At 41.8% G+C, this 13744-nt stretch overlaps 1 protein-coding gene across 1 annotated transcript in view; it reads left to right on the top strand.

The window, feature by feature from the left end:
- Positions 1-13744, top strand: part of Ankrd10 (ankyrin repeat domain 10) — a 20528-nt gene extending 6784 nt beyond the window's left edge. The window contains exons 3-5 of the mRNA XM_021170427.1: positions 671-762; positions 9889-10124; positions 12719-13744. Of these exons, the coding sequence (XP_021026086.1) occupies positions 671-762; positions 9889-10124; positions 12719-12978 (588 nt within the window). The 3' untranslated portion in view covers positions 12979-13744. The remainder of the gene's footprint in view (positions 1-670; positions 763-9888; positions 10125-12718) is intronic.

Raw genomic sequence — 13744 nt, 5'->3', positions numbered from 1 at the left:
TCATCTTCCTTTTTAAAAAATGACTATCACTCCGAAGTGGCTTCCCTGAGTGCTCACTTCCTTTTGTTGGCCTTTGTGTCTCCAGCGAGTTTGCCAAGCTGAAGATCTGTCTGTGCTATAAAGCCTCCCCTGCCCAGCTTAGGTTTTTCTTCTCTTTGCTTCATCCTCTGACTTGATCATCTCTTCTAACATGTGGTTCTAGTTCAACATAGTTGAAGGCGCTCTTGTGGTTTAGTGGCGTCAACACCACAGAAGCTGTAGCGGGATAGATGGGAAGTTGAACTTTTAAGTTTCTTGTGGGCTTTCTCTTGTCCAGACTGTTTTAATGTGAATTGTTTTTTGCTAGTTATTTTGAGTTTCTATACAATACAGTTGTGCCAAGCTCCAGGATAAAATGCTTAGTAAATCAGCATTACTGACACTCCTCACTAACACATCATCAGAACTGGACATCTCCCAGGTCTTCTCTCATCAGGATCTTGTAGCTGAGTGTTGTGGGCAGTCTGCCCTGCTGCCTGGCTTTCAGCCTCCTCTCACTGGTGCACTGGATTCTNTTCCACNTTAGGTTTTGCTCACACTGCTTTATTTCAGGGATGGAGCCGGGCTGTGTGGGTTCCCTGCTTCTCACTGTGAACGCGTGGTAACCCTGAATATGCATTCTGTTTTTCAGGACTGTGAGGGGGAAACTCCCATTCACAAGGCGGCCCGCTCAGGGAGCCTCGAGTGCATCACTGCCCTGGTAGGGAACGGGGCTCACACCGAGTAAGTGTCTTCAATTATTCCTCCCACTTAGAGATGTAGTCAAGATGTTATAGCCAGAGGAGTGTTTAGAGCAGCAAAAGCCTTACAAGTCTTAATTCTGAAATTAGCAGTAGAGTTGTGCCTGTTTGGTCAGGTGTTAGTGAGGAAGTTGTGTCGGAGTGACCACTAGCAGATGCAGGCTTCATTCCTCCATGGCTCAGAGTGAGGCATCAGAGTGGCATGAAAAGAACAGTCTCTCCATGAGATGTCATTGACTGTGCCACAAGTAGTGCCACTGTGGCAGGTCTTCACACTTGGTTTGCTGGGCTCTCATTTTAGACGGGAGAGGGGTTGGATTAGAGGAGAGTGCTTTTGCAGGTCCCTTTGGCTCATAGTCTTGTTTCCAAGTCTGGTTTCCTTGGCAATGAGAGGCTTCATAAAAGCCTCCTTTGATCCAATGCTTCAGAGCATCTAGAAACCTGGAGCTGCACGTGGAGAGACTTAGCAGAGCCTCTGCATGCCGGGGGTGAGGCTAGAACGTCCTTGAGTGCATTCCCAGGAGCTGGAGTCCACTCCTCTTAGAGCAGTGCTAGCATGTGAGCAGGTCAGTTCAGAATCGTGGTCTCATGTAGATCATTAGCTAGCTGTAGCATTACACATTTATTTAGGTATTATATTCATTTGTTTAACTATTTTTACATTATAAAAATTTTCTTCTACAGTTCACAGCATTAACAAATGGATGCGGTTTTTCACTCCAAAATGTTGAGTGTAAGCTATAGAGAGCTGTAATAACCAAAAAAACTGATAATACCAGCTTTTAAATTTTTACTGTAACTTAATTTTCATAAAGAAAGTATTTAATTAGAAACCACTTTGTTCTAACAGGAAATGTGAAAATCGAGACTTTGGATGAAATAAGACCCATAAAACTTAGTTTAACCCTTTGGTTTCCATTTTGTTATTCTGACTTCATATTACAGTAAATTCTAAACATAGGTCTTGGGTAGCAAAACCATGTATGTTAGATCATATGTCTGTCCAGAGCTCAGCTTAGTCACTGTCTTAGCTTCAGTTTCCTTCTTTATTGCCAAGTTTTGCTGTTAGCTCGGGCTTGGGTGTTTAATGTTATAAATATGGCCTGGGTTGCCCAGGCATGCTAGCACATGACAGTAATCCAAGCACCCAGGAGGCTGAGACAGGAGTGGACCTTTGAGGCCTAGTTGCTAACATCTGAGACCCTTGTAACTTATATTTAGCTGGGATGTAAGGTAACGGAAAATNAACTTGATAATGTGAATATGTATTATATAGTCGTAAGACATTTAAGATGAGTCTCAATTGCTTTAAAGTTGTAGAATCAGTTTTGTTCTCTGTATTTATATTTAAAGACTCAAGCTTTAATAACAAGCTTTAATTATAAATACAGTCAGATATATAACAATTGATGAAATTATTTAATTATAATATATGGAAATAATGAACAATTAAAGTTGGGGTTTTTTAAATAGTTTACTTTTACTTTTTTCTAAATTATATTTTAATCAGTCCTGAACATTTTATTACAAAGATGTTTTGATTTTAATGGGTAGCTTAATCCTTTGAGCCATTAAATATCTGTCACTTGTCCTTTTTTTTTTTTTTTTCCTTTAAGTAGGTATCTTAAATGAGTATCATATTTACAATTCTGTCCTTGGTTACAGGACCCTCAAGTGTCTCTTTTCTACCAGGTGTGGCTGAGCATGGCCTCGAGTGCCAGTCTGTCCCCCATCTCAGTACAAGAGCCACCCCTCGAGACCCTGCACTATGGTGACTGCCCTGGACTGAGCGCTCACATTTTTTGGGAAGGGAATTTAGCTTGAACTACCTAGGCAAAAGCAATTCTTAAAATTAGAAGTCTTTGGCCTGGACTTACAACACAAGTAGTCATTATTTATTGCTATTGTATATGTGGTTATTTGGTTTATAATCTAGAGAAAATGTTGCATTTTCCAGTAAGCTAAATTGAAAACTACTTCTTGATGTCTATTCTGCACATTTTTATAATTTATCCTGTTTACTCTGTCTATGTAGGCAGTTTGACTCCTCCCAAATAGCAGTGCCTAGGTCTGTAATGATGCTTACAAGGCCAGATATATCTCAGCACATGATAGGACTTTTTTCCCCAAAGACCAAAGGTCTTTACATTAGTTTACGTATTTAAAATCACTTAATATATTTTCCATTTCAGAATGGGTCATAATTGTTCATTTTATAATCTATAATATTTAGGACATTAAAAACTTTCCTTCTGTGAATAGGTTAAAAGCTGCCTCTTACTGCTATTTTTAAATTAATGACTCTGCTTTTTATATCTCTGCTACATGAAAGTGGCCATAGACTAAAGTTGTTTTTTTTCTGGTCATCGGGTAGATGAGGGTAACTGCTAAGTGTCTGTGGCTAGAATGGTTTGTTATGTGACTGACTTGTTAATGTAGGTTGCAACTGTAAGATAACACATTTCAGCAGCTGTGCATCGTATTAAATTTTCTAGCATCACACGTGAGTATGTTGACAGACTTTTGTTTTCTTCTCTTAATTTAAATCTTGAGTTTTGGTGCCAAGTTATCTTTCCACGTGAGATTGTGCTTCTGGCTTCTGTGGTGGTGGTGGTCAGTGCTTGCCACTGTTGACGCTGGGGTTGGCATACACAGGGTCAGACCTCAGGAATGTGGGCACACGTGTACCCAAAGGAACTCAGCTGTTTTCAGCATGGTGAATTGGGGCAGGTCTCAACTTCTTACCTGTGCTAGCTGCTGCCTCTACACCAACTCGGGAGAGCCGCCCACTTCCTCTGCTATCAGAGGAACAATAGAAGGNTGGGTTTTAGTGTGATTTTTACAGAAAGACAAAAATTTGTTATTTTATCATTTTTGGTAACTTTACCTTCTTGAGGAAAAGGATGCTTCAAAGCCCACCTGATANTAAAGTAGTATTTCTTTGTCCCTCTGGGTAGAATCAGGGTACCCACACATGCATGCATATTGTGCTTTTTCTCTGATTCAGTGTCACGGGGTGGAAGGCAGGGCTGATGGCAATCTTCCCCTCTTTAGAACAGGACTTGATCAGAAGTTGTATGTTTTATGNTAGGTGGCGTGGGCAGCCTTTGAAATATTTACTGTTAACCCAAGAGTGAGTGGGCAAGATAAAGCAGGGTCTGTGGTTCATTGTCAAGAGGCTTCACCTCGGATGAAGTGAGCTCAGTTGTCTCTGACAGAAGTGGCTGTAGGCTACAGTTGCAGCTCCTGTACTTAGGAAGCAGGTGTGTTTGCTTCACCTGAGAGGCAGGGCTAGCACCGGGACAAACATATCTTGAACATACAAACACATATCATGAACATAAGTGTTTAATGTGTTTGGTCAGAAGCTCACTTGTAACTTTTTTCAGGACAAAGCCAAGATTTACTGTTATCCCCTCCCTTCTGATGCTGAAGGTTCCTTCATCTTGATGCATCTGTCCTTCAGAGCACTGATCCTGTTAGATGTCTCAGCACTGTGACTGAATTGGTCTGATGCTCTAGCACTCCAAGGAGTTCTCTGTACCCTCACATGCGGCCTCTTCTCAGATGCTGCTACCACAGATTCTCTGCTCTTACTGCTGCTTTTCCTCCATTCGGGTGGGAACTGCAGGGTGGGACAGCTGTGTGGCTCTGCCTACAGGCAGAAGCAGTCAGTGTATGACAGNGTCCCAGAGGTGACAGACAAATAAGAAGTAGATTTCACTATTTGACTGTTGCTTTTATATTAGTGCTTTAAAAACAAACCAACAACTTCCAAATACCAATTTTCTCTCTGTTAAATCATACTGAAACTCGCTAAGTATTTTAATGTATGCAAACATAATTGTGATTCACTTGCAATGCTAAACATCTTCAGTAATGTTGAACTTGAAATGAAAACTTGGCACCAAATTTATTCAGGTAGAAACTTAAAAATTAGTTTCTTCCTACTGTTACCTGAAGAGTGCATTGATGAAAGTCTCCATGATGTGTTTGGATACCAAAGGGTTAAAAATACACGTGTATTTCTTTTACTGCAATAACAGATGTTTGCTAATGTTTATCTGTACAAATGGACATTTAGTAAATGTTTTTATTTTATCTTTTTTTAATGATCCCATGTATTTGCTTATTTCCATCTAGGAATAGTTACTAATGTATTTGCGATACAGCATACAAATTTTAAAGTAACCAGAATCGTGAGTTGATGGTTTTCAGTCCATACTGTTAAACTTTTGTTGAAATATTGACATAAATTGGCTTCATGCTAAAGTTNCTAGAGGTAGCTCTTAAAGTCAGCACAAAAACAGTCCAGGTGGCTGCACACAGTGGCTTAGCTCTGTGGCTGCTCCTGCACCTCATATGTGTGTATGTATTTTTAATCCAGTGTTGCCTGCAAATGTGATCCCTTATGATTGACGTTTCCTGTGTATGAACCATGCCCGTTTTCAGTCACGCAGAAGATGCTGAATCTGTAAAAACTACACATGTCAATGTTTTACAGCTGCGTAATTCGAATTGACTTGGTTTTTTCAAGTAATCCTAGAAAGGGGGAGCATTCCCATAGAAACTGCTGAAACTGCCACAGGTGCTTCTCCGAAACCTTACGGTTGTGGCATTGAATGTTCAGTATGGCTTCCCTTCTGCACACAAGCATACTGTTGAGGTATTTGTTGCGGTGATTGGTTTTAATGCTAATCTAGGAATTCAGATATAGAATCTTTAGATTTGCATGCTTTGCTTACCCTAATTTATGATATCTACCTTTTTATTTGTAAACTAACAATAGCTAAATTCAGATCAGAATTTTAACAGAAATATTTATATAAAAATTGTTGTTATTTTTTAATTGTCACATGGCATTAGCACAACGAAAGTGTTACAGTGGTGATGTGACACTATCTAGTTCTGAAACTAGATATTTCTTGATATGTGATTATTACTCTAATTAAAGGGAACACTCATTGGAACGGCTTCTCTCTTCTGGTATTGTGACACTGTAAGTGGAAAATCAAAGGGGTCTTTGTGACAATATATTCTAAAGTTCCTGGGGAGTGATTCTTATGTAAGTTAAATTTAATGCTCTGTTTAAAATGTTTGAAGGCAGTTTGGTTCATTTTTGCCACTTTGGCAAAATATTTAATGTGTAGCTCCCATGTGCTAGTTTGATGATTGTGAAACATTCACAGGAGGGCTCCGTGCGTAGAGCTTGCTTAGCGTGCTTTAAGAGATAGAACCTAATCTCTCAGTGCTGTGGAGATAGTTGGCTGGAGAGCAGTTGTCTTCCTGTAGGGGGGCAGCGAGAGCTGGGACTGGCAGCCAGGAGGAACATGGTTTGCCGCAGACTGGGCTCAGCAGCAGGGAAGTCTGAGCCTGCTGACTTCCTTCTTAAAAGCTGCTTGCAGAGTCTCAACAAGACTAGCGTTTTTAATAGACTCCCTGTTTTCATATGTGTATATGGGTATTAGGACCAGAGAGAGTAGATAAGATCTTTCTTTAACAGTTTAGCGGTTTCTCCCAGGTAATTTATGCCTGTTGATACTTGATTAGAGTCTGTGTCTATATGACCTGGTTAGTCAGAAAACACTTCGGTAAATGTTGGTGAATCACAGGCCGAAGGGGTGGACTGTTAGCAAGCNCTTGACCCAAAGTAGACATGGAGGTCATAGAGGAGTTGTCTGACTCATTCATGTGCCTGCCTCCCATGGAACTTTGGAAACTAGGACGGGAAAGGTGAAAGTACCTCCTTAAACTGGGAGGGCTGCATAGAGGTCAGTTAGCTTGGANTATGCTACCCAAGATCGCGATCTCACCTGTTAAAACACTGAAGTTGAAATGTGANCTAATAAAGCAAGCAAATGTGAAAGACCCAAGCTTCTTTCATTAAAAATTAGTATTTTGATGACTAAGGGTGCTCAAAGGTAGGGTGCTTATTGTGTGTGTGGCCCAGGATTTGATCCCCAACACTGCAAAAAAAGAAAAAGAAAAAAAAAAGCAAAACATGTTTTGAGGGGCTATAAGTTAGTGCTTACTCTGATTTTAATGTAGCTTGAAGACCTTGAGAGCAGCTCTTGCTCTGTATATTCCCTGGATCAGATGTTCCCTGCTGATCAGTGAGGGCCTCTCACCCAGGAACAGAGTACATATACTGAGTGGGGATGAGCAAGAGAGGAAACAGAGGCGGGACAAGTGGAGAGTGCTGGCTGTGCTCAGTATACCAGCATCATCAAGCAGGCCCTCCAACTTGAGACAGTAACACAGGACGCCATGCTAGAATCAGAAGGGGGCTCCACATTCCTATTCTCTGATAATACCACAAGTTACTGCCACTTAAAATTGAGCAANATGAGCGCCTCTGGAGCACTGTGTAGCACAGATTCCAATGTATTCAGTACACTGTGTAGCCAATACACTGTAGCACAGATTGTAACATTTTCTAGAAGTTTTTGTTTCCAGTTGATGTTTACTTCCCATCCTTGAAAATCCTACTGGAGGCTCAGCTTGACCCCTGGCTCTGCTTGCTGCTGCAAGGGACAGCTTAGCTCTCACTTTTTTGAGCTGCTTTCTTAAGTTCAAAAGTTAAAGTTAGGGAGGGCCTTTAAACATGTTGGTTCTGGTGTAGAGGAAATCTCCAGTGTTGTCAGCTACATGGGTAATGAGGGGAGCAAACTGTTAGCCCACTGTAGTTTATAATGGAGATTACTAGTGCATTTACTTTCCTTACCGTTGAATGTTGGCCTTTTGTTTCTGTATTCTTTGATTTTGATGAACAAGACCATATTCATCTATAGAAAGAATTATTTGGGGACCAGTGAGATGGTTTAGTGAGTTCAATCCCGAAAACCCATTTAATGAAAGAAGACAAGTTGTCTTCTGGTCTTTACACGCAGGCCATAACACACATGTACACACACACACACACACACTCAGATGTAACAATAAAAGTGATCATCATAATTTTGTCTATAGGGCTGGAGAGCTGGCTCAGCGGTTGAGAGCACTGACTGCTCTTCCAAAGGTCCTGAGTTCAATTCCCAGCAACCACATGGTGGCTCACAACCATCTGTAATAGAATCTGATACCCTCTTCTGGTGTGTCTGAAGACAGCTATAATATACTCATATAAATAATCTTTTAATTCATAAATCTTTAAAAAATAATAATAATTTTGTCTATAGTGCTGCTCTTGATCCTTTCATATTCTGAGGAAATTTATCACATAGCAGTTTGCTTCTTGAAAAACTGGACATGCCTAGACAATCTTTACTCTGCTGTCTGATGAGCTCCACATGTTTATAAGACCTGTGAGATGTGTGGCTGGGTGGGGCACTTAATACATGGATGTCATGTTTTAATGACAAGTGGGCTTGTTTGGGCCGTGTATTCACTCTTGTTTTCTTTTAATTCATGATCAGTAAAGATGCTGGGATGGCTACATCAGAACTCANAGTGCTGAAGTCTTCATAGCAGCTTTAGTTTCTGCTAGTCCTATACATAACTACTTTTTATTTTGAAGAAAGTGCTACTGNTTTCTGGGATCCTCAAGTCTTGNCTCTTTGTATCTCCTCAAGCTGGGCTTGAGGGCTGGGGAGATAACTCGGTCAGCACAGTGTTATNCAAGCATCAAGACCCGAATTTGGATCCCCAGGTATTGGGAAGACAGGGAGATCATACAGGTCACTGGCCAGCCACATCAATGAATTTCAGGTTCAGTGGGAGACCTATCTACAAACACAAGATGGAGAGAGATTGAAGAAGACAGTCAACCTTTAGCACAGGCACACCAACACTACACCTGTGTGCACCACACACACAAACTCGGCCTGAGCCTGTCTCTCAGATACATACTTCCTCTCTCTCTCTCTTTTTAAGTAGATATGTTTGATGAGTATCTAAAACTTTGTGAAGCTGAAGCCTCGTGCATGCGACCACTGACTGGAAGTAGAGTACAAGGCTGTGATTATCCTTGTGACCTAAGAACCATTATTTGTCCCCAAGTCTATAGTTATTTTTAAGTTTGTTTGTTTGTTTGTTGCCTTAACAGTAACCCTAACAAGCGCAAGCATCAGGGTTTGGATTGCTCATCTCTCTGNTACAAAGCGAGGCCTTCATTTCATCACGTCTTGGTTGGACGTGAAGAATAGCTGGCTGAGTAGGTATGGAAGCTCTCCTCACCATTGTTATATCCACTACAAGTTGATGAGCCCGCAACTAACAGTGTTGCTTCCCTGCAGTTGCTCTCAGAGCAACACATGTACTTGCCTTCTGAGGGAGCTTTAACACAGTGGCTTTCATTCCCTCAGTTTTCTCTGTTCCTCTTGTTTACAAATTAAGCTGTTTCTTTCCTATTCAGCTCTTTGGCTTAAACTCTCCCGGTACGTCTTTATTTCATCAATGACTTACTTTTTAGTGTTATCACCAAACAACACATATGATCCTGTTGGAGAGTAGGCCTCAGCCTAGGGAATGAGCTCCTGTGGCAGTACTGCAGGGTTGTCAGAGAAACACCCACCCAAGCTCTATAGAATGCCAACATGTACACTTCTGAAAACTTTCCTGTGGAGGGGCAAATCTACTGACATGGAGTTGACCTTGTCTCGGATGGGGAGCCAGTGGCAGCTCACTTTGTCAGGATACCTTCTGAACTTCCACTTAGAGTGTCACATATCAGCCCAAAATCTGGCTTGTTGCTAAGCTGTGACTTTGCATTCAGGGAGCTTCTTGATCTGAATGCCATGGACAATGCTGTCAGTACATGCTTGTTTGTATTCATTTACTCAGCTAAAGGATGGGCTTTAGAATTAGGTGCAGGAGTACAGGATCTCAGGTGAAGTCTGAAGTTAGAATAAATCGAGATTCTTCAGACTAACATAAGACACAGCTTTGAGGAGTCAAACAGGAAGATACTTTCTAAGTTTAGTATATTGATTTTTTTTTTAACTGTCTTCCAAATCAGATNTATGCAGGAGAAGTTAGTTAGAGAGCAGGCTGATTAATGAAGATTTGCTGTAGATCTGTTAAGGCCTTCAGATAGTTTAGTCAGCTTGGCAGGAGCAGACACCAGGGTCAAGTGCTGTGGGATGTAATTCATTGTTTTTGTGTTGTGCAGCCTGAGAAATGCCAGTGGCCTGACAGCAGCAGACATTGCACAAACCCAGGGTTTCCAGGAGTGCACCCAGTTTCTCTTGAGCCTCCAGAGCCATCAAATGAGCCGTTTCTGTCAGAATGGCGCCTTGAGTGGAGGTCATGAGAGCGTACTTCCNACTCACGTTAGCCTGGGAACAAANCGAAAGAGATGCCTGGAAGACTCAGAATCTTTGGGAGTGAAGAAAGCTAGAACCAGAGGTGAGATCTGTGGGTGGTGCGAAAAGGGAAGGGTCCTACCCTTTTTCATGGCTAAAGTAACTTNGAGAGGCATCTTGTACCAAGTAAGTACCTGGAGAGTNCTATGTGGGGACATTGAAGAACTGCCCTGTGTCACACTGTAATTATCCTGCTTGTCAGAAAGGGAGATGCAGAAATAATCCTTCCCGTCTCTGCCCCAGCAGAATGCCATCTGGTGCAACTGGCTTTCCAAAGAACCAAAGTTTCCACTTCAGAGGTCATCATGGTATATAATTCCAGAATTCCAAGCCATAATAGAACATGCCTAATTTTGATCTGTTTATATATACCCAAATTTTCTATATGCTTATAGTTTGTTTTAGTCAAGTGAAAACAGTAGCTTCAATTTTTGTCTACATATCTGTGTATGTGTAGGTATGTTATGTGCATGTAAATGCAAGTACTTCAAGAGGGGAAGGTGTCAGGTCCCCCTAGAGTGGGTGAGGCAGTGCTCGCTTCCCTTCCAAACCCAAGCAGAATAAACGTGGGTCACTGAGACATCCATAGGCCACTTTCCCAGATGTAGCTTAGATTGCTTCAGCAGTGACAGACTGCAAGTACAAACACCAGTGACAGGAGGGTGGGGTGGTACACATGTCAAATCCAAACATGGTGTTGTTGGGATTGGGAGTGATCAATTTAATTTTGTGGTTTGAAAAGTAGATGATAGCTATGGTGACTGTGTGCAGCCTGCTGAACAGCTGTTCATAGGCAGGAGGAACAGAGAGCCTGTATGAAGATGTCAGCCAAGATCTGTTTTATGAGATGCTAAGCTGTAGACTATGGAAGAATTTCACTCCTCCTTCCCCTGCTGGATCAGTGGGCCAAGCCTTCCTATGGTGATGGGCTCCTCTGCCCTGTGCTGGTATAATTCCATCCATGTCTTGCTGCACCCGCAGACCTCTTTGAGATCAGCAGTCATTGATGGTTCTAATGCTGGAGGAAAAAAGTTACCTTCCTATGTTTTGTTTCTCTTGGCTGCTGTGAGCTTCATTCCATATAAGGAAAGTGCCTTAGGTTTGGGGCATCNAGAATGAAAATCTTGTCCCTATTCTCCTGGGGCTTTGTGGCTGCAGGCAGAGAAAATGCCCTTCACATTTGTTGGGTGTTTTTATTTTGGGGACAGAGTTTCACTATGTGATCCAGCTGCCCTCAGACTCAGGATCCTTCTGCCTNGGCCTTCTGAGTGCTGAGAATATAGATACACCCCACATCTGCATTTCTAGTCAGTAGCTAAGGAGGTATTCTAATTTTCAGAGATGTGAAATTGCACAAAAACAAGAACCTATAATTGTCACTTTATACAAGGCCCGTTGAGATACTGAGTATGGGTCTAGCCTCTAGCAGGTGTGTTTCAAGAGTACCTGGGTTTTGATTAGAGACAATAGGATGGGCATGAGCATTGAACCGTGGCCTCGCTGTCCTCAGGTCCTAGGGAAACATCACCCTGGGGAACATCTGTTACCCCTTCAGCTGGATAATCAATAGTTGGGAAAGCCTCTTGTGCCTCTGAAGTGAGGGCGGCCTAAAGCTGTGCAGTTCTTCTGTTAGCAAACTCTGAGTGCTGAGTGGCTGTGTTTGTGTTCCTTGACANGGAGATAACTGTAGGTCTTATTAAAGGAACAAGTGTGAGCTTATGAGTGTATAAATGTGCTGTTTGTGGCCTCAAACTCAGGTCTGCCTGCTTCTGTTTCTTGGTTGCATGAACCACATCTGGACTGTGATTTCACTCTTCATGATTGAAAAACAGACTGAAGTATGTGCCAGTGAAGCAATGTGTAGTAGCAATTTTTGGAACCTTTTTTTTTTTTNAACCATTCTTACTAGAATTAAGAGTCCATTTGTTAGAGAGTGGCTGGTCCTTGCTGAGGGTTGTCAGGTTTGGCACAGATGAGGGGAGAGGGTGATGATGATGATGGTGATGANGATGATGTTTGCACTTCCACTCTTGGGCACAGGGTGGCAGTCTAAGGAAGGGGAGAGAATGTGGCCCAGCGCCTTTCTCCCGTGTCCTCTGGCCTGTGCCTGTGTGTGTGCCTTCAGGTTCCTGTGTTTCTTCGGGGAGCTCAGTCCAGACATTGCTGGGAGGGGGAGCCTGTGGGTAAACTGTACTTGGACATAACCCTTTGCATACATTTTTTAGTGAAATTAGTAGATGAATTTTAAATGTCATGATTGCTTTGAATGCTTCATATTAAGAATTGTCTTGAGTAAATTTCATTAAACTCACTTGTGGAGTGGGAGGTGCAGGAAAGCTTNGAATTATCTGCAGGTTATACAACTCTCTGTTCCCCAAAGAACCATCTGAGAATTAAGACTCTTGGCATCAAGAAAATGAGCAAAAATCTGGAATGTGTGACTTTGAGCTGAAATTGCATATGTAAGCATTTTTTATTGTAGAAAGTAATTTCACAGTAATATAAAGGTTTATTAGTGATCTTTGCTTTTTAAATTATTTGAGAGTTGTANAGCTTGTAGTGTAGCTAAAAGCGATGCAAAGCGTCGTCTTTGCTTTCTCTATGGACACGGAATCTAAAACCTCGGTTTCTGTGCAGGTCCCAGCCTGGATCACGCCATGCCTCTAGCAAATGGAGAGGCTGAAGACGACGCTGACAGAATGCACGTGGACAGAGAGTGTGCTGCTGTATCAGGTGGGACTGGACAGTTTCCTGTTAGCTGCAACAACACCCCAGTGGTGGAGGACACCAAGCAGCAGGAGAGTAGTTCTGTCGGACCTAAAGAAATAGAGATATATACTGTTTCAGCAATGCAAACCCCGTGTCGTTGCAAGAATCAGTATGCTTACTATTTCTGAGCTCTCAAACTTTGCACTTTCTTGTCCAGTGTCTTGAAGAAGAAAAAAGGGTTCTATTATAATTTACATTTTTGGCACTTGTACAGATGCAAGAATTAAGTGTTTTTGGTAAATTCTGTTGCTATGACGACTAACGCAATCTCCCTGTTAGATTTGAAGCTGTTACATGACGTGCCTTGCTTGTTTCTCATGAGGTCTACAGTTTCCTGATGTGGCCTTTGGGTGGCTCTGCACATGCTGTTGCTCATATCTGAAGGCAATACAGCAGGTGAACAGCTAGCTCACGTAAATGCTGGGAACTGTGAGGGTGGTGGCTGTGGCTTGTGACCTACTCAGGACAAGTTTGGGATAACTGCCCCACGCTCTTGGTTGCTTTGGTGTCTAGCATTCCCTTGAAGACTGTAAAATNCTGACTGTTTTCTGCAGTATTTATGTGTTACAGTGTCCAGAAGACTAAAACATAACCCTTACTTTAATGTTTCAGAGTCAAAGGACCTGAGTTTTCTTAGACTTAGGATTTCTAAAATGCTGTTATTTATTTGGCACATGCCTTTTCCCCATTCTTTAGGTGATAACAAAAATATCATGGCTAATTTTTTTTTTTTTTTTTTATAAAAGTGTTTTGTTATGGTGTTCATTTCTTCACCGGAAATAAAAGGTTACCTGTGTGTTTCCTAACCCACAGGTAATATTGTCAAGCCCAGAACTTGCTCTGTCATAGGTGGTGATAACTTTGGCCAAATCATTAATGCATGGGTGCTCACCC

Source organism: Mus caroli, chromosome 8, assembly GCF_900094665.2.
Source record: "Mus caroli chromosome 8, CAROLI_EIJ_v1.1, whole genome shotgun sequence".
In the NCBI taxonomy this organism is placed as follows: Eukaryota; Metazoa; Chordata; class Mammalia; order Rodentia; family Muridae; genus Mus; species Mus caroli.
Note: the sequence above shows the minus strand (reverse complement) of the source record. Positions and strands in the feature narration are given on the sequence as shown.